General features: G+C 50.0%; 1 protein-coding gene across 1 annotated transcript in view; it reads left to right on the top strand.

Annotated features, from left to right (window-relative positions):
- The window catches only part of NOL6 (nucleolar protein 6), a 28888-nt gene extending 17719 nt beyond the window's left edge, over nucleotides 1–11169 (top strand). Inside the window, exons 24-26 of the mRNA XM_068666705.1 lie at nucleotides 1153–1350; nucleotides 9426–9527; nucleotides 10784–11169. Coding sequence (XP_068522806.1) covers nucleotides 1153–1350; nucleotides 9426–9527; nucleotides 10784–10933 — 450 coding nt within the window. The 3' untranslated portion in view covers nucleotides 10934–11169. The remainder of the gene's footprint in view (nucleotides 1–1152; nucleotides 1351–9425; nucleotides 9528–10783) is intronic.
- The last annotated feature ends 14690 nt before the right edge of the window (nucleotides 11170–25859 follow it).

Below are 25859 nucleotides of genomic sequence, written 5' to 3'. Positions count from 1 at the left end.
TTATTTCTCCTCCCTCTGGCCTGTACAGCTGTCCTTCATTTTCCTTAGGGATAAATTTGTGACAGTGTTTCCAGAGCTGCTAACCTTTTTGTAAACAAAATGTGGGGCTGGGAGGAGGGGAGAAAACTTGCTGAGGCAACTTGGAGTTGCTTCTCACATGTCTACCAGTGGGCTTTTTTTTTTAAATTGCTTTTATATTTGGGTCACTTGGGGATGTGCCTCTTCTCCTGTGGATGCAGAGATGGGTTTGTGAGCTCTGTGTCTGTGCTCTCACAGGGATACAATAAGCCACAGGCGTCATCTGGGTGGAAAGGCAGCTCTGAGTGGATTAGGGCTGGGATTTGATGCTGGTCACTGGTGTTGTTCGTGTGTGTTCCTTGGCCTGGCTATAAGCCAGCCTGAAGCAGTGGGTTTTCTGACAGCGCTGTGCTGAGCAGTGTCCAGTGGCTCTGTTTGTGTCCCCATGTCACTTACTCCACAAAAATGTACAGGCAGGTTTAAGTTTTCCATTTGAATACAATTGCATCCAGAGTGCCTGATGCCTCCTGCCCAAATATTTGTGTCTGGGATTGTTCTCTTCCATTAATGGGGTCTGTTCTCATCCTCTGCTCGTTGGAAGATGCTGCTGCCCTTTGGGACAACCTCCTGGACAGACGGGACTGTCCTGCTGTCCTGCAGCTCCTTGTGTCCCCTGTTTTTTTTTTTTGACTCACTCCTTCCCAGGGTCTGTGATTGTATCTGGAGGGAACCACCTTGCCCCCTGGAAAGCTCTTCTCTAGGGACTGTCCCTTAGTCACAGGGACACCAGTTAGCTTTTTCTGCAGACCTGGGAACCCAGTGGGGTAGAAAAGGCAGCCCTGCAGGCTGGACATCTGCTGTGGGTAGGGAGCAGCTCCCTTGGCAGGGGGCTTAGCTCGCTGGACACTTGGGCTGCAGCAGTCAGGTGCATCCTTCCTGCTGCAGGGAGCACGTAGCCTGTCCACCAGGAGATGGCCACAGGTGCTGCCACCTTGCTCGTGACAACATCCTGGTTACAGCTTTGATTTTGCTGCTTTAAGGAGAAGGGGATGAAATACAAATGTTGACTTGGGAAATCTTTTACATCTCCTGCTTGCCTGTGCCCTACGTTTGGTATTTTTTTCTTCCATGCAGATCGCCTTCCGCCCTCCCTTGGATCTCTACGATGTCCTCATCCACCTGAACTCCAACCAGATCCCTCGGCACCTGGAGGGCGTGGACCGGCCGGTGAAGTCGTTCTCCCGGGGGGTGGTGAAGAACAGCGCGGGAGTGAATGTCCTCTTTCCTGTGGTGGATTACGACCCTGTACAGTGCTACCTCCAGGAGCTGAGGGTAAGCATGGTCCTTTGGGGAGCTGCAGGGGGTTGTCTGTCATTAATTCAGGTCATTAAGTGCCTGCTGTTGCAGGTGAGGGTAGATTTAGATTTTTAGGAAGAAATTCTTTACTCAGGGGTTGGTGAGGCACTGGCACTGGCTGCCCAGTGAAGCTGCTGCCAACAGCTGCATGCAACATTGAGGGCAAATGCCGGTCACGGATTTGTTTCTCTGGGGCTGGTCCTCATGTGATGGCTGGGAAAGTTTAGTAAAGTGGGTAAACAGAGAACCCGGGTATCCAAAAGTCACCAGCCCAGTGCTCTTCCACCATCTGGTTGTGCCAAAGTCTCAGCAAGCTGGGGTGAAACACCAGGAGCTGGGTGGCAGTGGGATCCATGTGACATCTGGGCAGCAGATGTGCAGCCTCTGCCTTTCTGGGGCTTTCTGGCTGTGCTTGCAGTAGCTGAATAAATTAATGTGTGTAGATGAGGGGCAGAGATGCCCTTTCATCAAAAACTGGCTTGAGTCTCAAGTGATGTCCTGCCTGCAGAGGTGTTGTGAGCAGTGCTAGAAAGCAGTATTAGAACACAGGAACCATGAACTTGCTTTGTAAAGAAGGTGCTGTGCAGATCTCTGGTCCTGTTTCCCCCTCAGAGCTGATGCAGCTTGGACATTAGAGAAGGCTGTGCAGAGCCCAGTCCTGTTGAATGCTGATATCTCCAGGGATGGAGATTTTCTACATCCTTGTGCTTTTGTCTCAATGTTTGATCATTGCTATAGTGAAAGTTTATTTCCTAATACCTGAATGGCATTTACCCTGTTGCAATGTGTGTTGATTCCTTGGTCCACCATGGCAACTGTGCTAGGGGCAGCTTGCTGGAAGGCAGGTCCTAGAGTAAGATATCAAAATCCCCCCCCAGTTCTCCTGTAAGTGGCACTGCTTGTTTGCCTGGAAGGATGGGGAGGAGAGCGAAAGGAAGTGCCCAGTGCAGGGTGGGGGGGTCTCCTGCTTCTGGGAAGGAAAGTGGTTGAGAAGCTGCAAGTCCCCCAGGCAGATTGCAGAGACCATTGGGAGACTTCTTGGTGTCCAGGATGTGCAAGACAGAGGGGGAGGAATACCCTGCACAAGAAAGCCCAATGACTGGGAACAACTTCGTATTTCAGTCTCTGCTGGTGTCTGGATCTGAGATGGAATCTCAAGGCAGGCTATTCTTTGTTCTCTAAACGACTAGGGTTTGACCTGCCACTATGAAAGCTGGAAACAAGGCATATCCCTGGGTAGGAAACTGAGTTTAAGCCTGAAATCTTTCTCCAGCCCATGCTGGAAGGGAGGATTAGAGCTGAATGGAGTCTTTTCAGCAGCTGCCAAGATGCTGGAGATGCCTGTGTGCATGGGGCCAGAGCTGCTGCATCTCCAGAGAGGTCAGGTCTAAGTGACTCTTGTGGACACCTGGCAAGAGGCTGACTTCTTACTTGAAGGGGAGTTGGAGACCCCTGGAAGAGCCAGTGGGGAAAGCAGGTTCCCTGGGGAGGCTGTCAACAGACCTGCAGCAAATCTGGCAGTGTAATGAGGCACTTGTCAGGAAACTCATCAGGGTGTGTTGCAGTAAAAGCACTTTCTTGTGCTTCTGCTCAAGTTGCTGTCTTCAAAGAGATGACAGCAATGACTTTAGAAGAGAAGAGTGCAGATCTTTCCTGGAAAGCAGTTTTAATTATCCTAAGGAATTGACCTAATTGATCCACTCAATTACGACATCCAAACTGTCTGAATTTCTACTGCCTGTTTTCTCTACTACAGATAGCAATAGACTTGGAATAAGGTTTGGTTTGGGTTACAAATTACAGCCAGCCCTAAATCCAGTATACCAACACTCCAGTGAAGAAATGTGTGTGCATGCAAAGGTCACCTTGCCTTGTTGGAAGCAGTGTAATGCTCCCAAAGAGGGGCATGCAGTCAGTATCTCTTTCTTTTTTTGGCCTGAGGGTGCCTGGGAGGGAGCAGAGCAGGAGCTGGTCACAGGTTTCTCAAAAGAGCAAGCTTGGGAGTAGAGAGCCTGGAATCTGCCTTGGCAGCCTTTTCCGGGGGACATTTCCTGCTGTTGAAGGCTCTGAGGTAGGTATGGCTGTGTTTCCCCTGTGGGCATCATGTGGGAGGTGTCCTGCAGTACCAGCACACTTGGCTCTTGTAGCTTCCAGGTCAGTAACAGGCAGATCTGAAAGGGCTGATGAATATCTCTGGGTAAACAAGTATTTTTCCTGGAAAAATCAGAGGTAACAGCTGCATGTGAAGGAGTTGCTTCTGGGCACCTCTGCTCACGGATTGCTCAGCCATGTCAGAAGGCCTCAAAAGCAGACTTTGCACCTCATGGACACCACCAAGCAGGTGATGCAGAGCTGTCGCTAAAATTTGCCCCACCAGTAACCATCCAGCCCCATGTCTTGGGGTCCTGATGCAAGGCCTTTGCTGTGCTTTCACCTGGTTGCAGTTGGTAGCCTCTCCAGCATCCTTGTGTTCTCCCTCCCCTGTTTTGTACTGCTCAAAGCAGCATTCAGCTACTTGTCCTGCAGGCTGGGAGCCCTGGGGCAGATCCAAATGCAGTAAGATGTTGGTACTGGAAGGGAGTGTGGCAGCAGCTCAGTGGCAGCAGCAAATCCTTACAGAAGATTTTTGGATGAGAATGCCTTTGGACACAGAAGTGGCTGGCTTTGACTCAGAGTAATTTGCTCTGCCTTAATAGCATAAACCACAGAATTGAGCAACAGGGTTGTAGCCGTGGTGGTTTTACAGCAACAGAGGGAGACATCTGCCATGCAGCGATGCTGTGGGATTTTGTTTTCTTTTTATGGGCGGAAAAGAAATACCTTTTAATGTGGCAAGCTCCGAAAAGGTCAGATTTTTAAGCGTCTGGGCATGCTATTGAGCTGAGAGGGACAGGGAGTATCCAGTGACCTTGGCTCAGTAACCAGGGCACCCACTTCTGTCCTGCCCAACCTGTTTGCACGGAGAGATGCCCTGTTGTTCTCAAATCAAAGGGGTGGGCAAGGCAGGAGTGCTCTGGAGCTGGAGGATTGCTGCACGCCTTCCCCCAGTAGGAGAAAATAAAAGAATAAAAGGAGGGGAGGTGCTAAGTCCTGACTGCTTTAATTTTTCCTCCTTCAAGGAGATGTGCTACAGGAACTGGTCTGATTGAGTTGATCTGGTGCCTGAGAGGCTCTGGGTAAAGATGAAAGGCTGGTCATGGCATTCAGACAGTGAATCCTTAAATTCCAGGACAGATCTGATGGAAAAGGCTTGTTCTGGGAGTTGGTCCAGATGAAAAAGCTTTGCAGACAGATGCTTTTGAAGGAAAGCAGGTGCCAGACATTCCACAAAGAGGGCTTCCCTTGCGCCTCAGCTTGGAACCAGACTCCCCAGTGCCAACTGTCCCAAGCACCTCGGTGAACAATCCCTGGGTCAGGTCCTCGGGGATTCTCCAGCAAGACTAAATCAACTTGAAGTGACTCAGCCGAGGTTCCCCATCACGACTGCAGGTTTGGGTCGTGGCTGCCATCAAGCAGTGGGTGCAGTTATGCTCCCTTTGCTGGGAATGTGGCGTAGCTGTGTCACTCCAGGGTGGCTTGGGTCTCTGTTCCTCAAGGGAAGGTCTTCCTGCCTGCATCCAGTGAACCCAGTGGCGATGCTTATGTCCATCTGCATCCATTCTGCAGCTCATGAAGCCTGAAGATCTCTCGTGTCCTGAAGCCACAAAGCTCTGATTGGCTTGCAAAGGTCTAGAGATGTTCTTTCATGGAAGGGAAAGTTGAAGGAGCCTGCCTGAGCCCTGTCAGTCTGTGTGTCTGTAATGGCTATTAAGACTTTTTTACAAGGTCTTTGGTCTCACTGGATATGAACCACTCTCTCTTTGAGATTTAGCTTTCTCTGGTTGCATATACCTGTTAAAGAGCTCATTTCATCTTGTACAGAGGAGATCTTTCCTGTTTGGACAAGCACGGGTCTGTTTCCTGCTTTCCAAAAAAAAAAATACCTTCCTCTAAAGCAGGTACTTCCTCTAAATGTTTTGTACTGCACCTTTGGACAAGACCTACCTGGAAGACTTACAGCCCTTTCCTTCCTTTTGTCCTGCAGTGTAGGAATGTGTGTCTTGCTAGTGCATGCTGAGAAGGAATTAACGATACTGAAAGTTCTTGTCTCTTACAGCATGCAAGTTGTGGTTATGGGATGTAGCTGGAACTGGGGAAATGTTTTCAGGTCAGACGGCTCCCTTCCTGCTTTGACTGACTGACCTAACTCCTCCTGCAGCATCTTTCAGAAGACAAAATGGAAAAGCTTTGTTTTTTTGTGGCACAGAGGAAGCATTCCTGTCTGGATCTCTGCAGAAGTGGCAGGAAATTCTCTGCCTTTACACCTGCAGAGCAGCTTTGTGACCCTTACCACAGTGCCCAGAGTCAGGGTGCGTGTGTGCACACCGCTGTGTATCAAAGCATCTGTTCCTTGTGCTGCTTGGCTGAGCTCAGAGGCTGCCTTTGGTTGGATTTCTTCTGTGTTGGGAATGCTTTCCTCCTCCCATAGGAAGGGACTTTTGCTTGGTGGACCAGTGGGTGAGGCAAGTTTACTAATACAGCCAGGAGACTGTGGGTGTAGGGTTTTGGTGACAGTATGTTTTTTGTTTTTTTTTCCCCCTCCCCACTTGCCATACGTACTTGCCACTAACCTGAACCCCCAGGAGGGCGATGCTCACGTGGCTCTGGTGAGGTGCTAGGAGGTGGAACAGTGCGGATGGGCTAAAAAACGTTTTACTGTGTGGAAATCCCAAACCTAACACTCAAGTTTCTTTTCTCTTTTAAAACTCCTCTGATACAGAAACAACCCCATCCTGTGTGTTTTTTTTTTTTTTCTTTTCACAGTACTCCTTGCCTTGTTTGTGTGTGGGGGCTGGCTCCATCTGTATCATATACTGTGGGTATTGGGGCCGGGTTGTGTCAGCATGACAAAGGCTTTAAAGCATTAACCACACCTGTAGTTTGTTGGAAGTAAGTAGCTTTTAATAGAGTTTTATACTGTCAGGTCCCTCACTGAGAGCACTGAAATACTTCTAACCACTGAGTAAATGTTCAAATGGCAAATGCATTCATCATCTGCATTGTACCAGGAAAAGCTGCCAGGCCTATTTCAGAGACCTCCCCAAATTTTGTTGCAGAAGTGGTGCAATGGGAGCCCGATCTCCAGGTGTAAGCAAGCACAGTGGAAAAGTGGGTGGATAAATGATTAGGCAAAAAACCCACCCCTAAACAACAATAAAGTAGTTGCTTAACTAGCAAGTGCTTACCTCATAGCGAAATCCGTGCTTCAGCCCCAGCTGCTTAATCCAGTAATCCCATTTCAGAGGAGGGTATTGTTTTACTTGCTGCCTTTCTGCATCCCTTTGGTTCTCCTACCCAGGTGGCTCCCTACAGACCTTGGGGTGATCTTCTCCCAGGCACTTTGCCCAAGTAACGAGGCCCCTCTTGGTCACAAAATACAGATCCCTGGTACAAACTGGGAACCAGGTGCAAGGTTTGCTGGTGGTCAGGATCCTTCTGATCAGGGAAAGCTTTCCTTGGGCCTTTAAAGCTGACTTGTGACCAAAGATATGGCAGCTTGGGAAGGGAGCAGGGGTTCAGATGTGGTCCCCACCTTTATCCATTTTCTCACAAACTTTCCCTTGCGGGAGGTGTTGGCAAGCTGAGGCAAGCCCAGTGGCACTGGGCATAAAGTATGGGATGTGGAAAGGGAGGTGAACTCTGTTTGCTTTTACTTCCCAAGCCTCTGTACAAACAGAATCGCGGTGACTAATGGACCAGACCCTTTTAATGCTGCAGTTTCCCAAGAGCTGGACGTGCATCTCTGCAGCTTGGGGAATCCGGCCTGAAGCACTGTCACGTGGGCCTTGCTGGGAGCAGCACAGGAGCAGAAGCTCGCCCTTCGCTGGGGTTTTGAATTGGATGCTGTGGTTTTCATCTCAGCCCTCTGCTCCCTCCTGGGTGTATAAAAGGTGCTGGGTATCAGTCAGAGCAGTGGTTTTATGGGGAAATGAGCTGAGCCTGGGGGGATTCCTTTCCTGCAAATGCTCCTGGTTCCTGTCCGAAGTAAAAATACCTTTCTCCTAGGGAGCATCACGTGGCACTCAGGACCTCCCCCTGCAGACTAACAGGGCTTTTTCAGGTTGTAACACACTCTTGTCCCCTTTGATTCAGAGAGCTGTGCATCGTCAGTCATCGTGCCATGTGCTTTGCCCTTTGCTGAGCTTTCCTTCCCTCCTGCCGTTTGCCTTCTGGCACAACTGGGAGTCTTCCTTGGTGACAGGGCTCTGAGCATTGCCCATCGCTCTCAGCTGAGAAGCACCTGGGCAGGTTGCCTCTTCCTCAGTGTATTTTTAGAAAGTGGCCAAACCATCTTGAAAAAACAGGTAATGCCATGACCAGCCTTGCTCCCTTGAAGGTCCGGTGCAGTGGGGTGAGCTGGCAGGTCCCTGGACCTTCCCTGCTTGCTGGCCTAATCGTGTCGCCCTCTGTTTGTGCTGCTTCAAGTCCGAACTCATAAATCTGGTTGTGAAGGTTGCAGACAACACTGCCCCTCCCTGCTTATCGGCTCCTTACACTTAGAGTGCCACCCCACCCTCTGGGATCAGTGCTAATACCAACTCAATCCACCTTTTCCCTCCTCCTACTGCAATCCTGCCATGTCCATAGATGGTGCCTTCCAAACTTGCCTTTGATGTTTTTTTTTTTTTTCCCCCATGCGTATCATCATAAAAACCTCATGATACAATGATGCCAGAGGAGACCTTTCTTTGTAAGAGCGTGACAGAGATGAAGCTGGGGAAACTAGGGAAATGCAGTTGCCGTGGTCCTGTTGACCATCAGAAGAAAGAAGAGGGAGCAGAGGGACTGCATTTCTTGCAGTAGGTTGCTCCAAAACGAGCAAGGCTATATGCAGAAACTTGCCATGCACTAGTTTTGCAGGGGTGTCTTTGCTCAGCCCCTTAAGCACATGCATTGCCTGGTACAAGTCTCTACCGTGATGAGCAGGTATCAGGGAGAAGCTTCTTGGCTGCTTGCTCAGCTGCCCTTGGGATGTGTATCTCTAGGTACCAGCGTGTTGGGTGCTGAGCTCTTGGGACAGACCTTTGGGTTTGGAGCTGCTTGCATGCAGTGTTGTTTACTCCTGCAGTGCTCATCCCCTGCCTCCCTGCAGCGCTGGGAATCCAGCTCAGGTGGGCTTGGGGGAAGCCAGGCTGTGGGCTTCAGTCAGTTCTTGCAAGCTCCTTTTGAGCTCTCCTGCCCAACACCATCAAAAGAGGTTACTCATTGACACAGCTGCTGAAACGTAGCGGCAAGGAGAGCAAATTCCTTCAGTGCCTCCATCAGACATTTATTTGCACCAATCAAGGCTTTGTGTAACTTAAGATTTTTGCTAAGTGTCCTTTTGGGATGCTGGGTGTTGACAGCTCATGTGGTGTTTGTCCTGGGGAGAGGAGCTTTGATGCTCTGGTTGCACAAGATTGCAGAGCTCTAGATGCTGACCTTTAGGAAGGCCTTTGACTGGGATTTGTCTTTGCTGTCTTGTAGTGAAACTTTCTGTGGCAGGATTGCCTGCTGGGCAGGACCAGCAGGTCCTTGACATCTGATGCACTGTGAGGTATGGAATGTGCTGGGCCCTGGGCTTGAAGGTGCCAGGTCCATCCAGCTGCTAAGGTGACCATGGTGAAGAACACCCTTGGTGGGTTTCCACCCAAGGCATCCAACTTCCTAGAGCTGGTTGTATTCTCTGGGTGCTCTTGCAGGCCTGTGGGAGGTGATGATTTATTTTTCTCCTCTCTGGGACAGCCAGAGGTAGCTAGCAATCAGATCTGCGTGCAGAACTGAGGCTCTGCACATCGAGGCAGCAGGAGGCACTCAGGACTTGTCCTTTTGCTGCTTTCCTTCTTGGAAATGCACTGGACGTGTTGCAGGTTTGGTCCGTGCTTGTGCAGAGCTACTGTGTGTCACTGGGAGGGATGGGCTCTGGTGCTGCCTCTGGGCTGTCTGGCACAACCTCTTTGTTTTCTCCCCAGGATGCCTTCGGTGATCTCGCCTTGTTCTTCTATGACAAGCATGGTGGGGAAGTGATTGCAGTGTTGTGGAAACCTTTGAGCTTTCAGCCTCAGCCTTTTAAGGTGAGTTTTTGACTCTGCTAAAGGCGTGTTGACTTTATAACCTGAAAGCTTGGAGGGCTTTTTCCTGTAATTGTTGTGTCTAACTCTCATCTGCCCAAAGCCCTTTGAGAAGTGGAACTAATACTTCTGTCCCAGTCTTAGAAGGGTGAAACCAGGACAGGGATGTGGCTACAGTCCTGCCCCCCTCCAAGTCATCAGCAGAGCTGAGAAGGGAATGTGCTGTTGGACAAACCTAGCACCATGCTCGCTAGGTCAAAACAAAGCAAAACAAAACAAAACAAACAAAAAAAAACCCCTCCACCTCAGGTTCTGTTACCTGGTCCCCTCCTGGGAGATGGGCAGTACATTTCTGCTGGAGATGTTTGGTATGTGCAGCAGGCTGTCCAATTCCTCTGGGTGTCTCTTAACAGAAACACCTGGTCTGCTAGGAGCTGGGGTGGCAAGCCCAGGTTTGAGGTGCTCAAGTCCCGTTGTTGTACAGGGAAGTACTCCAGCTACAGTGTGTGGGTTGGCGAACTCTAGAGGGTGGTTAAACGAAGTGTGAGGCACACTGGAGTGATTCATGCTGCTTTCTATGAAGGAAAGACGCAGAGAAACTGGTGACTCACAGCTCAGAGTTGGCAGCCCAGGCTTTTCTGCTGTCAGTCTCTGAGTGATTTATCTCCCCTCTCTTCATGGCCAGGGGGCATTGGCCATTCAGCCTAGCTGCAGTTGTGAAACCCAGTTATTCATGGTGGTGAAACGAGAGGAGGAGATGCTGGCATCTGAGTTGAGCGTGGCTTGATTAAACATGAGGTGTATTTCTTCTTTTTTTTCCCATCCTGGTGGAGCCAAAGATCTTTTCTGTCTCGAGGTCCTGACACTCTGCAACAGAGCAGAGCACAGCCAGCTCTTAATCCAGGGTCATGCTGTGGTGCCTGGTGTTTTTGCATACTGTCTGCTCTGTTTGCACCGGCTCCATGTGTCTATGTGCTCTTTTCCCATCTCCACCATACACTGGCAGTTATTTCTTGTCCTCCCTTACAGTCTTTGGACTGTGGCTACAGAATATACCCTAAAAGGGACAGGAAGGGCCGCTTGTGCACTTCATTATTGCTAATAATAAGAGGTGGTGGTGGCAAGAAGCAGTGTAGTGGTGTGACAGGGGTTGCATGTGATGGCAGGAGGGAGATTTACATCTCTTACTTGGGGCTTACAAAGGTTGCAAAGCAGCTCCAAGCAGGTGCTGCCATTTGTACAATGTTTGTGTCCTGCAGGTCTCCAACATGAAAGGAAGGATGGTGTCAACCATGAACAACGAGCTGGTCTGCGTTCCCAACGTGGAGGCAATTCTAGAGGACTTTGAGGTTTTGGGAGAAGGCCTGGTCAAAAGAGTGGAAGCTCGAACAGAGAAATGGACTATCTGAGACCACTGCGAGGTGTAAGAAGGACCTGTCCTGAAGCAGTTTGTTCACTCCAGGACCGTTCCACTTTATAAATTGGCCCTTTTAGGAAAGGGCTTAGGCTTTTTACATTTCAGAACTGTGCATCTGACTCTATTTATCTTTGTATGGCTTGTTCAGAAAAGTGATGGGACCTATTGTTTTTAAGAATGCAGATGTCTTTTTATTTTGAAAAAAATATAAAAATGGGTTAAATTTTTTTAAGTGTTCCTGTTCATTATAGGAAACAAAGTAGTGTTCACGTGAAAACTTCAAGGCCTGAAAAATCTGTCTGGAGCGTGTGTTAGGAAGGCAGTTTCCTGGTTCGTAGCAGCTTCTTTTACACTCATGGCTGGGAAAACCAACACACTGAGCCGTCTAAAAATGAGCGGATACTCCCTTTCTACTTGGCTTTGGTGAGACACATCTGGAGCCTATGTCCAGTGCTGGGCTTCCCAGTAAAAGAGATGGGGACACTGGAGTGAGTTCAGGGAAGGACAATGAGGATAACAAAGGGGTTGAAGCATCTCCTCTAGGAGGAAAGGCTGCAGGAGCTGGGACTAATAAGCCTGGAGAAGAGAAGGCTCAGGAGGCTCTTACCAGTGTGTACAAATACCTGATGAGGGAGGAAAGAAGCAGGGGCCAGTCAGTGGTGCCCTGTGACAGAATGAGAGGCATGAGCTGAAATGCAGGTAATTCTATTTAAAACTTGTTGAAACCATGAGGGTGATGGAACACTGGAACACGTTGCCCAGAGAGGTGGTGAAGATTCCATCCCTGGAAATAACTCAAAACCCAACTGGATGTGGTCCTGGGCAGCCTGCTCTGGGTGACCCTACTCTGAGAAGCAGGAGTTGTTGGATTCAATGTCCAGAGGTGCCTTCCAGCCTCTTGTCTGAAAAGTTCTCTTTTTGAGAAGTAAGAGAATGCACTAGCTCCATTCCCCTCTTCCGACCAAGGCAGTGCACATCCTGGCAGCAAACTGCAAGGAAATCGTGTGTGGGGTGAAAGAAATCAACCTGCTGACAGCAGATATTGCTGAAACCAAAAATAGATCAAGCTTGGAAAGACAAATGGATGTCTAGGCAGTCTGATAACTGTAGACAGTTGTTGCTTGATAAAGGAGCGTTTTGGATGGGTTGCCAAATCTATTGCTTCAAGACCTATCAGCCTCTCCAGCTATGAGAAGTGAGGATTTGTGGAGGAGAGCCTTTTTTCTTTTTTTTTTTCTTTCACAAATGCTTTCTCTGAAGTATTTGAAAGCAGGCTATGGCAGAGACAGGGCACTGGGCTGGTGTTACATAGCCAGTGTCCATTTATCTGTGTGTGGAGGCACGATGTGTCATACAGGACATAGACACCTCTGTCTAGCATCCTCAGTTTCGGGGTGTGGGTATATATGCTCCATTAAAATCACAAAAAGCAGTTTTTGCTCTTCTCTGTGCCAGTGGTTGAGGGAGGCTGTACATCATGACCTTTGCCCATCTATTGCTTGCAAGGTCTTTTTTTTTTTTTTTTTTTTTGAGAACACCTAAACTAAAAACTTCTAAAGCACTTAGCAAGCATCAAACCCGAGAACAAAGCAGCACTTTCTATTGCTGCTGTGACCCCTGAAGATGCTGACAAGTCCATTAGTAAACATGATGCAGGCAGTGATTTCAACAGCTTGCAGAAAGTAGTTAATTAGGGATTATTGTTTAAAGCTGCTTTTTGCTTTATCATCCTCTAGATATTTGAATTGCCTGATCTGCCTTCAGCGATGGCTGTAATCTTCCTGGGTACCCAGATTATTTCTGCTTTTTGCCCCTATCTGCCTTCATTCCGAACGTGCAGCCTGACATGGATCCTGTAAATCTGCCAACAAAACTGTTGGAGAACCCTGGAGTGGCTGCACTGGTTGTGTGTTCGCTTCCTCTGCTGATCTCTCCACACCCCATCCTGCCCTTGCTTTCCCCCTTGCTGTGTGCTTCAGATGTGCATGGTTTGGGCTGGGGCACCTTTGCTGCATCTCTCTCCATGCTTTTCCCCAAGGCCAGGGGTGTGCACCGAAACTGATGCTCACTTGCAGAGGAGCAGAGCTCCTCCAAACCCGCTGCTCTGCCAGGTGGCTGGAAGCTCCTGCTCCCCACTTCCCTGGGGCAGTCAGAGGATGGGGCACGAGGGAGTGCTGCCCCTCGCTGGCTCATTCCCTGGCCAGGAATATTTACGGAGAGTGGTCTTTTGCTTTTACAGCTGCTAGTGGTCTTCCCTGCCCTGTCCTCCCCAGTAGGGCAACTCAAGGGACTTGTGAAGGATGTAACCTGCAGGGGAAGCCCTGCAGCACTGCTGCTTTTATCTGCTTCTCTCCCCACATCACACATTGCACTGCTATTTCCTTTCTCTTAGAAAGATGTAAAGCTATGTGTATAGGACTACATGCACCAGGTATTGGATTCCCTCTCTGCTCCTCCATCCTTTGGCAGCACTGCCATGTGCTTTCTCCTCTCTGTTTTTGGGGAGAACACTGCTGTTTGCAAAGGGCCAGGAAGTGCCCAGGCTGGCCTCCTATGAAAATAACGATGCCAAGTTACCTGATGAGAAATCAACTCACTTGTAACCAATCCCTCGTGCAAGTACCAACCTGCTGGTGTTTCACAAGCTTATGCCAGGGCTCAGCAGCCAGCTGTGAGCTTAGGTCAGGCCTGTGCTGATGGATTTTCACCACCACCAAAGCTTTGTAGGTACAGCCCTGGTGCAAAAGACGTGTGCTGCATCCCCCTCAGCTGGAGGGATGGAGTTGAGGACATTTTGGGGACAAGGGGAGAATGAGGGACTGCTTGCAAGGGCAGCAGCCTTTCTTGCTTGCTTGAAGTGATGAATAAGGCTTAAACTTGACAAAACCAGCTCTGAAGTTTTGGAAAACCTCATTGTTATCTATAGGAGCTGCCCTGACAGGGACCCAGTGAAGCGAAATGGTCTTGCTGCCATGGCAGTGCTTTTAGGGACTGGATGTTGGTGCGCTCTCATTTTTTTGGGCAACAGGTAAATAACAGAGGACAAATGAGGTCTCTCCTGCAAACTTTATCTCCTGTTGCCTGACTAACAGGAGTCCTGTTGACTCCTGGTGTACCGTGACAAATTTCCATTGTGAAAGCTTGGGGCAGGGCACGGATTATTCAGAGCAGGCTTATTTAACAAACTGTTCTTGGTTTCCGCTTCCAGGGAAGTGAGTGGGCACTTGGTTGCTTGCAGGATTGCTTCTTTGCTTAGCTGTGGTCCATCCACAAACAAGAGCTGCACAAACACGGGGCTGCCCTGGGGAGCCTTGGGGTGTTGCAAGAGGCAGGATGGGGGGAGCTCGGGGCGATACCAGTGGGTTTTGACGTGTTGCCACCATGGGATGCGTAGGCGTTGCTGCCACGGTGATTTTGCAGAGCGATAGGAGGCCTTTGAAGCTCTTTATGGAGGGCCTGTTGTGCGTGAAGGGTGAGCACAAAAGGGGAGGTGTTCCCAAATATGAGGTTGGGCTGTGACGGGGATGCACTTAGGGAGTGGGTGGGTCAGCTGAGACAGGACTCAGTGGTATCTGCTTTCCCGCAGACCATCCCCAAACCTGCTGCGTCTTCCTGGGCCTTTATCTGAGCCACCCGGTGGGCAGCTTTCTCTTGAAAAGAGAAAAACTTGTACAAGGGAAGTGGTTGTTGGGAGGCGGCTTGTGTTGGCTCTGCAGAGAGGACGATGGACGGAGCCTTCCTCCTCACACCAGACCCCAGTTTGCCAGGTGTCCATTGTAGCTCTGGGCAGCAATCAGGGTTTTTTTGGGACGGAGCTGGGGAAACAAGTTGGTGAGACACAGCTGGGAGGGGGGTGGGTGATTTGAGAGGTGATGGGATGATCAGAGCAATTTGAAAGCTTCGGGATTTGCCAGCCTGCTGAGTGTGGGCAGCTGAGATATTGAAGGTGTTTTGGATTGCTGTGGCTCTCAGACTTCGGGATGACCTCCTGAAAGGGAGAGACCTGTGTTTTCTTGAAATAAAGGCACACTCAAAGAACATCCTGCTTGGGCACCCAAAAATCACTGGTTGTTTTTGAAAACCTTTAGCCTAAATTTCCATGGCTACCTGAAGAAGGAGCAGATGTCTCGTTTTCAGCACAGAAAGGAAATAACCTCCTTTAGGTTGCTGCACATCTCCCAGACCTGTTCCTACAGCAGCCGTGCTGTTTGGGTCAGGGCTGGCTTGTTTATCAGGGTTTAATTTCTCAGGAAAACGCTCTGAACCTGAAGCATTTTTCCTGGCCAAGGCTGCTCCTTTCTGGAAGTGCTGCTGCTGACAAAGCAGCTCTGGCATAACACGGCTTTGGAAGCGTGTGGGTCTGCACGGGAAGGCAGCGTGATGCTGTGCAAGGGGTGAGAAGCACTTTGAGCAAGTGTTGGGTGCTCCCCGGGGAAGGAAAAATCAAAGGGTTGTTGGTAGTGGGGATTGAAAAATGGGAGAAATGTGGTCCGGAAAGGAAAATAACTGATTTTGGCTTTCATTTAAAAAGTTTTGCTGAAAAAGTAGGAAAATGTTTTCTGTAGCTCTCCAATTAGCTTTCCAAAAGGCTCAGCCAGGTGGAATAATGGGCAACCCTACCCCTGCTCCCTCCCACCCCAACGTGGGGCTCCAGCAGGGCAGCCTCCTCCCCAGCCTTGCAGGTGGTGGCATTGGGCTTGGTGCCATCATCCATGGACCTTTCCTTCCCCAGAGCACGGGGGCTGCTGCTCTCCTGCCCTGCACCTCCTGCCTTTGTCCCGGCCAAAAACAATCCTCCCCGTGAGTAATGCTTGCAGCTCCTGCCCGGGATGGTGTTGCTTTTCACCAGTTGTTGAGATTTGTTTAGCAGCAGTGCAACTGGATATGTTCCTGCCCTGAAGTGCAGGTGGGTGGAGGTGAGATGTGATGGGGCATCCAGGGAGGGACAGGGTGGCACGTCACAGCTGTGGTGGGAAGCCCTGGAATGACCCCAAAGTGGGGGAGAGCTGTGGAGATGGATTTTACTTTGTGCAAGTGTGCAAACATGTATTTTCCCAGCTTACCCCGCTGCTGAGTTGTCCATCCTGTGGGCTTGTGGCACTGACACCGTGCTGGGGAGGGAGAAGCCTTTTCCCAGCCTGTGCTCCTTGCCAGGGTTGCACTGGGGCAAACCCAGCAGCTTCCCTGCACAGCTGTGCTCTTTGCCACCTGTGTGTGACAAACACCATAAAAACACCGTGCAACGGGGAGCTGGCAGTGCAGGGACACGGCTGCCTTTATCTTCCCCTCTCAGGCGGTGCTGCGAGGCTGGGGGACGCAGACACAGGGCGAGTCCCTGCGAGGGACGTCCCAGCAGGGACACGGCTCACACCACTTTCACCCCCTCTTGAAAAGGTCCTGGAGCTGCCTACAGGGTTTGGGAAAAGCAGCATGGCATCTCAAAAGCAGCCTGCTCCATGGCATGGCAATATTTTACGTAGTATCACTGCTGCTGTACCTGCAGCATGCTGCTTGCAGCTGCCCAGAGGGTTATGTTCTGGGCGTGCAGATTGCTGCTGCTCTGGAGCTCCCTGAGATAAACTATCAGCTGCTAACACGTGGGGCCCTCCTGCCCCTCCGTGCGCTGTCCTGTCCTTGCTGGGGCAGATCCATGCAAATAAATGGGGCTTCACACTACCCCACTACCACCTGCAGTACCCCACGCCACCCTTCCCAGTGCTGGGGAATGGCTGTGCTGTGGGACGGGGCTGAGAAGACAAATTAGGAAGGTGTAAAACCCTAAAGGGCAAAACGCAGGGAGTCAGTGGGTTTGTGGAGGGGACACCCCAGGGCGCCACGGGGACTCACTGGTGGTGCTTGGCCAGCACAGGATTTTTGGGCCCTTTTTCAAGGTGGTGAGCGTGCTAGCGCCCAGCTGAGGAGCTCCTGGCTATCTTTTCTCTGCTTGCGTTGGCCAATAAATAATTGCTTTATGCTTTCAAGGCCAAGCCCATTTTCTGCTCTTGGCAGGTGTGATTCTCCCAGCCCCCTTCTAAGCCAGCTGAAGTCACAGCGTCTCAATGCTCCTTTGCTCTTCGCTGTCCCTGAGCATCTTGTGCATGCTGGGGACCCTGCTGGGGGTATGGGAGCCTGTGTGGGGTGGAGAGGAGGTACCCCAGCACGTGCTGGACCCCCGTGTTAGCTGGCTGCTCATGTCACAGCAACCCTGCCCAGCGCTGCTGTGGGTGGCACAGCCTTTCTGGCAAGAGCTGGTGGTGGTCTGACACCAAGACCCTCTCCGCCAAGCAGGAAGGACAGGCTCGGCGTGGGGAATGCTGGGCGTGGAGCTCTTTGGTCTGGGTGATGCTGGAGGTCAGCCTGGATGGTTATGGTCCATCTGCCTCACAGATCTTCAGATGACAGCATTTGCCCCACAGGGGTCAATGGCAATAATGCCAGGAATGGGACTTCACCGAGGCCTGGATAAGGAATCTGACCCTAGAGCAGGTTTTCCTGCTCACGTCTTGTGCTGCCCACATCATTGCTTCATCTGGCTGCCTCATTGCCTCACTGCTTCTCCCTGAATGATCCTAAAGATGTCCTTTTCTTCAGCAATGCACTGGAAGTGAGGCATGAGACCTCCAACTTCACTCAGCACCTTCTCCATCTTGGTTCTTCCTATGGGGGCTTCAGGTGGCTCCCCGTGGCTCAGCTTCCCCAGGGTAAAAAAATAAAATAAAGAGTAGGTGGAACTGGTTGTGAACAGAGTTATGGTGCTTTGAGAGCCCTGAAACCCTACAGAGGTTATTCCCCCGCCATTGTACTTGTGTTTAAGGAACAGAGCCCTTTCGTGATGTGAACCCCAAGAGATGTTCCCAAGGTGATGTTTGGGTCAGCTGTAGGATGAAATCCATGAACTGGTCCTGCACAGGACTGAATCCCTGGCTTGCTCACAGGGATCCAGCTCTCCCCTTCCATATGCAGGAATGTGACAAGATAAAAATGCACGTTCCTCCCTGTTTCTCCCTGAAGTGCTCCCTGACGTGCTGCTGTTCTCCCTAATTTGAGGGTTTCCCACGGCCCATGGGAGATCTGGGCTGTGCACGATGAGGCAGTAGATAGCAGTGCTCACACCCAGGTGTGCAGGGGGTGGTTTTGGCCAGGGCAATCTGCTGGGTATGAGTAGGCTCAGCCCTTGGAAGAGGATCTCTGTCGGCTCCTGCTTGCAGGCTACAAGACGCTCCCTGGATGACTAGGTGGTGTTTGGACTTGGTCTGACAAGCTGATCTTTCTCAAGTTACTTGATTTATCCCTGCATTTATCCCTGCCAACGTGAGAAGGAGCCAGCCCCACATGAGGAGAGAGGAGGGTGCACAGCAAGATGAATGTGCAAGGAGTGCCTGGTTGACCTGAAGAAGGGGAGGTGAGTGCTCCCACGTTACATCCATGATTTGTCTGCTCTGTCCATGGCTGCCTCTGTCTGATGCCTCCAAGAAGAAGTCAGCTTCCCTTGCCTCATAACACTTCATTGACTTTGGCCAAAGAAGCTGTAAAGAGGAAGATATGGAGGTGGCTGGGCCGTAAATGATGTCCGAAAGCTCTAGCAGATGATGAGACATAGATTAAAAAAAAATGTAAAAGGTTGAAAAAGAAGACAAAGAAGAGACCTTCTGTTCTCGGAAGAATTTCCATGCCTGGCTCACGTCTCATGGCTGGGCACTGAGGGGCTTGCTGAGCAGTGCTCCTTGCCTGGGCTCGGTGGTGGCTGCTGCTGCTTTGGTCAGACCCAGACACACTACTTCTTTTTGCTTAGAGTGTCTGCCAGGCAGTGGATCCCTAAAAAAACATGATTTCTGAGCACCAGGAGTGGATGTAAAACCAGATGTCTGTTGGATGAATTGGCCCAGGCAGCCAAACTCTTGCCTGGTGTGGATCCCATGGCAGGAATCTCTCCCTTTGCATGGTGAGGACCATTTCCACAATGGCTTTACAGGGTGTGTGAGGTAGTGCATGTAGATCAGAGCTCCCAAAGTGCTTTAACATTTGTGGTAACTAATAAAGACAATAGAAAAATGCTGGCACGTAGTGTGGCAAGCAGTACACAATGATGTCCATATAATTACTTTAATTGGTAACCATTAGAGTGCACGTCCCTGTTATGTCTCCCAAAGCATATACATGTGTCACTGTTCATTGCCATGCCTTGGCTAGACAGTGGATCCCAGAAACACGGGGAGGAAAAAACAATTTATTCTGGTAGGGGCTTCTAGTGGGGGCAGGTGGTCCCATGCAGAGTGAGATTTTGGACTCTCAGCACAAGTCCAAGACCTCCCCATAGCTCTCCCTGGCTCTCCCTGGCTCACAAACAGCTTGAGCCAGAGCTGTTTGTGCAGGGCCGTGGGTGATTCCAGTGCTGCCATTCCTGTGCCTTGCAGCTGTGTGAGACCCCTGCACACCCCGTGGCACTGCAGTGCCATCCTGGACATGTCCTCAGAGTCTTGGAGAGCCTGTGCCAGGCTCCCATGGGACACCTGGGGAAAGGGCCCGCTGTGGGACAGGGCCTTCTCCAACCCCGCTGGCCTCCTCCATCCAGGATACATGGCATTAACTGCCCCAGCCTGTGTACAGCACACAGCAAATCCCTCCCCACCTGCACAGACCCAAACCCAAGTCCCTCAGGAAAGCTTAGGTGGACCTGAGAGGGTGCCAAGCTGAAGGGCTGCCCCCAGCTGTCCTGCTGAAGGCCCTGTGCCACATCCTTGCTGGTGGAGGTGACCTGAGCTTTCTCTTTCAGCCACTGAACTATTTCATGCAAAGTGTGAAATGAGAACATCTCACCTGGGGCTCTGACACTCAGGGTGGCTGTTAGCATTGGGGCTGATCTTTTCACTTTGGAGCCTGATTTCTTCAGGGAGAGAAGGGGTTTGAGTCTGGATCCCCCTGACCACCAGGTGAGGACCACTGTGTGGCACAGGTCAGTGCTGGCTCTCCCTCTGAGAGCTCCTCTGTGATTGTGTGCTGCCCATGGTGACAAAAAGCCCCGCAAGGCATCAGCTTGTGTTTCAGGCAGGGAATCTGGATTACTAAACGCTCACTAAGGCTTGCCAGGACCAGCTTTGAGACCATTTTGCCAAAATCTGCCTTCTTATGTTTGACTTTGATGGGAGCTTTGTGGTAGCAAGAGCTTCAATGACTGATTTTAGGGAAGGACACTTTATCAGGGAATGTAGTGATAGGAGAAGCGGTAACGGCTTTAAGCTGAAAGAGGGGAGATTTAGATTAGATATAAAGAAGAAATTCTTCCCTCAGAAGGTGGTGAGGCCCTGGCCCAGGCTGCCCAGAGGAGCTGTGGCTGCCCCATCCCTGGCAGTGCTCAAGGCCAGGCTGGATGGGGCCTTGGGCAGCCTGGGCTGGGGGAAGGTGTCCCTGCCCATGGCAGGGGGGTGGAATTAGGTGGTCTTTGAGGCCCCTTCCAACCCAAACCTTTCTGTGTTTCCATAATTCTGTGATCTTAATGAGAATAGCATGACCTCCTCTTCTGCAGGTCCCAGAGCACAGTCTGCACTGCTAATAAGTAAAGCTCTCTCGAATGCAGAATGTGTGGCTGGTAAAACTGACATTTTGGGGAAAGCATGAGTGGAAGTGACTGTTCAATACCATTTCACACAAAGGGAGGATTTGGTTCAAGCACTGCGGCAGCCAGGTTTCCATGGTCCCACCTCAGAGCCAGTTTGCTAGACAGAGGAGCAGGAGGATGCCAACAAGAGCATCCCGTGAGCTGGCATCTCATCTCTCCCTGGGGAATTTCACTTCGAGTACAAAACCCGTCAGCTTTCTGCCAGTCATCGTCGGGAAGCGAGCGCCTTGTGCAAGTTGTGCAAGAGCTCACAGCTCCCTCCTTATCTCCTTGTGGCACAGGTTTGCTTTCCATCCAATGAGTCAGCGAACTAACCTTGGCCCAGAAAACCCTTTGTGTGCTGAATAACCCCTAGATAATACCCTTCTGGGAAGAAAGGAAAGATGGAGGGGGTGGAAACCCAATCGCAATTCCAGCAGGCACCGAGTTCAGGCAGGCAGCAAGTGCTGGGGTTTTGCCTGGTGCCACAGCCAGGCTTTGGCAGGTGGACGTGTCCGTGGTACCTCCACTCCTGGGGCCCTGCTTGGCCCAGCCCAAGAAGACTTGCTGTAAAAAGGCTGAGTTATTCTCACTGTTCCCATGGCCCAAGGAGGAAAGCCATCTCCTTGCCCGCGCACATCTGCATGCCGTGTCATGCCTGTGGCAACCCCTTGACTCATTCACTCCTTCAGGAGACACCAGTGGGAACTCCCTCCCCAGGATGGGCAGGATTGGCTGCAGGGAATGGGGAAAACATGCCAGCTTGTGCTGTGAGTCCCTTTCCAGCTCTCACAATTTCCCTTTTACAGTGCTGGGCAGGGTTTTTTTTTTTTTTTTTTTTTTTTTTTTTTTCACCCCAGATCTGTTGCCAGCTGTGTTGGGAGGTACCACAAGAGGTACAACTTCCCTCCAGATGGTTTTGGCCATCTTGGTGTTCCCATGTTGAAATCTGGTGTTTCTGGGACCAAAGGGAAATGTGGCAGTGCATGAAATCCCAGCCTCCCTAATGGTCTTTCTCCTGGAAAGAACTATTAGAAATCATCTGCCTTCAAGGCTTAGGAATCCTCTGCATAACCCTTGGTATTTCCTACAATTCTATCTCTTTCCAGAACACCACCTTCTGTTTAAAAGCTGAGCCCAGCATCAAAACCAGTCCTTAGAGAGGGCATTTCTTATCTCCTTGCAGCTTTCAGTCTCCCCATTGGCACAAGGAGCTTCTCCTCTGCAGATCTGACACAATGGACCAAGCAGTTCCCAGCTTTTCTTTGCCTCTGGGCCTTTCCATCATACTTCAAAGCACAGCTGAAACCTCACTGTTTATTTTCAGTGTACCATCTCCCCTATAGATTTATTGCTTTTCCTTTGTAATGTACTGTATTATCACTAAAAACAACAGCAACAAATTAACTTCACTGAGATCCCTACTGATTCAGTCTGGTCCTGCTGGGCACGATGGAAGCTTTTGCAGGCATTTCCTGCGTTGAAGTGCTTGCAAAGTCCCATCCAAGACCTGTCAAACCTGACTGAAAGAGTAGTGCTAAAACCACAGGCAGTTTTGGGGATCTCCATGAGTGAAGTTTTCCAAGAGATGGAGAGAGTTCCTCCTGCCATCCCTGTAGTGGATTGACTGGAAATTCCAGGTCCTATTTAATGAAGTTATTTGGCTTTAAAATCTGTGGATCCCAAATACATTTTTTTTCTGGAAAAAAATAATAATAAAAAAAAAATGGGGCACAGAAAGGTTATTTGGCCTTTGTTACACATCTTGGGTACACCTCTTGCACCAGACTGAGTAGAGCATTGCCACATGGTTTTGGTTTCCACCTGCTTGTACAAAATTTGCTCTATTGCTCTCAAAATTCACATGTTCCCCATGGTTATTTCCTTCTGATTTGAAATCAGGAATTTTCAGAAAAGCAAACTGGGCCTTTCTGAACAAAGCATTCCTGAGAAGTTTCTCATGTCTCCCCTCCAAGACATGTTACAGCAGTGGATGGACACCCTCTGCCTCTGGGCTACCTGGTCAATGAGGCTGACGGCGAGGTAGCAGTGACTGTGGGTCTGTGTTTTGCAGGACACACATCCCTCCCTCCATTTTCTGGCATTCTTTGGGCAGGCTCAGAGCCAAAAGGTAAGGGTTTGGCTGAGAAGTGCTCTTCTAGGGCACTTGGTGGGCCTATTTGCCATGCATATGCCAAACGCCTGCTTTGTAGGAGGAGCATCCTCCTCCTCCTCCATTTCCCTTCCTTGCTGCTCCTCAAATTACTTTTTCTTAATGTAATGGAGCTGGCTGATTGGGACATGACCTGAGCTTTATATAACACATTGTGCAATGCACTTTATGTAATCAGGGTTTTCTTATGTAATTTATTTGCAGGGCATTTGCCGAATCAAAGACCAGGCCTGACTGGTCATATATGGGAGAGGGCTAAGTGGCAGGCCAAACACAGGTTTACCATTTCTGGTCTGCTCACTGCCCAAGAGAATACAGACGTACAGGACTAGGAAAGCATGCAGCTGTGGGTGTGGTGGCTTTGGTCCACATCCATCTCCAGAAAGTTCTCCCTGGGATGCAGCAAACCTCTTTTCAAGGATGTGGAGCAGGGTGCCAGGCCAGGAGGTGTAACCCATGCTGCCACTGCTGCTGGTGTGCCCTCCCTTCTCCTTAAGAAGAAAGACAGCAGGCCTTGGGTTCACCCTTCTGAGGGCCAGGTCTAGAGGAGGCTCAGCTGCCCCCATTTTGTGCTGATTACAGTGGGAGCCCCAGGCACGGCTTTCCTCTTGCATAACACTGTGAGGCCTTTGGAGTTAGCCCTCACCGTTCCCCCTCTGAGAGGGCTGCTTTGTGCTAGAAGCAGGTCAGGAATGTGAGGTGGGTGAAGGAGGATGTGATTCAGGCCGTGAGCTGAGGGTATGACCCCCTGTGGAATGAGATTAAACCCTGGTTCCTCCTGGCAGCTGTAGCCTGAGCACACAAATCATGTCTGCTGTTCATGTTGCCCACTGAGGTGGTTAATCCATGAATGGGGCCTCATCCTAGCCTGAGGAGGGGAAGAATCCACACCCATACCGTGGCAGAACAACTAATGGGCTGGAAAGAGCAAATACAGATGCCAAATGGAAAAAAAAATAACTATGGGGCCCTTGAGCTCCTCTCACAAAACATGCTCTGGCTCCCCATACAGATGTGTGTGAGTTGTCCTGGGGCCGAAGAAGGGGTCGGATGGGGCAATGCAGCATCTCAGAGCTTCCCCTTCACCATTTTTAGTGCTCTTCAGCCTTCCTCCCCTCTGGTGAAAGAGGTCAGGTCCCTGGTGAGACCACTGGAGAAGTGTTGAGAGCATGGCCTTGGGGTGGTATAGCTCACACAGCCCAGTGAGGTTGGGCTGCCTTGTCCCTGGTGTGGGGTGCCAGGGCCTTTGTAACACCCTTTGCTGTTGCAGAAGCTGCATGTGGAGGAAAACTGAGCGTTTTATGTTCTTTTGTAGTTCTCTAAGTTAGAAGTATTTCACAATGGCATAGAAGGTGAACCTGATACCTGGCCGTACATGAGCTGGGAGGCTGATGGGATCGTCAGGCATGAGAACAATGTCCTGCATGAGAAACTGCAGTGTGGAGGGCTGCAGGGCTTCTGAGTGCTAAAGAACTTGTCCCACAGTCAGCTGAAGTCTAATTAGTAAGGGACATTCTGGTTATTATGGGAAGCTGAGAGAGCAAAGAATATAGGCAATTTGATGCACCTTTGCTTTGCCTTAATCTGTGACCTGAACTAGCTGAGAAACTTGATGAAAGCTAAAATGTTCTTCAGCATGAAGAGAAATAAAAGAGGGAAATTTATTGAAATGGGCATTACCAGATCCTCCATGGATCTTCCTGGCCTGTCCTCACTGCCTCTGCGGTGCTCTGGTCTCACCACGGGGCGTATTGTGTGCAGGACACCCCACTTGAGACACCCCACATAACTTTTGTCTACAGGCATTTCAGAGTAAAGATGCTCAACCAGAAGTCTCCGGACTTAATTCGTTTGATAAAGCTGAGAAATATCCTGAGATTTCCCCTTCATCTATCCTCTTTTTCTTGAGAATCTTTTGTTTGGAATTTCAGCTTTTGCAGAAGTGTGTGTGAAGTACCAGGATGACCCTGTGTGGTTCTCCTGGTCACTCTTCCTGAGGCACCATCACTTGTTTTGCCCACTTATGAAGCAGCCGAGGTATAGAGCCTCAGGATGGTTGTTAAGGCTCCACCCTACCTGGAGCTCACAGGGTCACTACCCTTTTATGGGTGACACGTTAGGTGAAAATGAAAGTTGTGTCTAGATCAGATTTTTGCAGTGAGTTCTGCCATGATGCAGGTTGTGCTGGGTAATGGCTCAGGCATTAGGAAAGCTATTTGTTTATTTTCTGCTTCTGGGAATGTCTGTGTGAACTTGAGTTCCCTGAAGATAACCTGAGCGGTGTGGTGCCAGCATTGCAAACACACACTTGTTTGTACAGGTTGTTGTGAAACATGGGCACTTTGGGCTTCATCTTCCAAAGATGAAGGAGTCAGGAGGTGTTGAGAGAATTTCCCACTTGGAAGTAAAAATGTAAAGAAAAAAGAAATGATGTGACTCACTGCAGATGGAATAGAGGTTGTCAGCGAGCCGCCTGCTGTGGTGGTCAGGTCTCTCTGTGGAGTAGTGTAAGTAAGCAATATTTTAAATAATTCCAATGCATTTTTTTTGCCTCATAGATGTCATTATGGATTTCTAGCTGCCTTTCTAAGAGAAGTGACCATTGTACAGCTGCCATACCTAGCCTTGTCAGCTCTTGGCTCACCATTTCCATTTGCTCTGACTGGAGAGAAGGAATACAATTTGAGGAGGATGGTGCAGGGTTCAGTACGGATGCAAGAACCATTTTCTGAATAAACAAGGGAGAGGCAGACAAACAATTGGGAAGACTGCAGCTGTATAGAGAAGGCTTTGCAGGTGGCTACGGCAATTATCAGCTGACCATAAGTCAACAGAGTCATGGTGTTGCAGAAAAGAAAGGAAAAGTTAAACATCCCTGGGATATATAAACAGCAGCATTGTTTGTAGGACACCTGAAATAGTTCCAACAATCTGTTCTTGTAGACAATGCCTACGCTGTAGTAATGTGACCAGCTCTGGGCACTGCCCTGCAGGAAAGTTATGTACCAGTGGGAGAGTGTCCAGGGGAATGCAACTGAAGTGACTGGAGGGTAGGAAACATGATGCATGGAGAAGAACTGAAGAAACAGGTTGTTTAGTCTAGAGCAGAGATTTTTTGATCTCTGTTCTGTTGTCTTCTGGTCTGTTTTT

Source organism: Anas acuta, chromosome Z (genome assembly GCF_963932015.1).
Source record: "Anas acuta chromosome Z, bAnaAcu1.1, whole genome shotgun sequence".
NCBI classification, from domain to species: Eukaryota; Metazoa; Chordata; class Aves; order Anseriformes; family Anatidae; genus Anas; species Anas acuta.
This window is presented reverse-complemented; position numbering and strand designations above follow the sequence as displayed.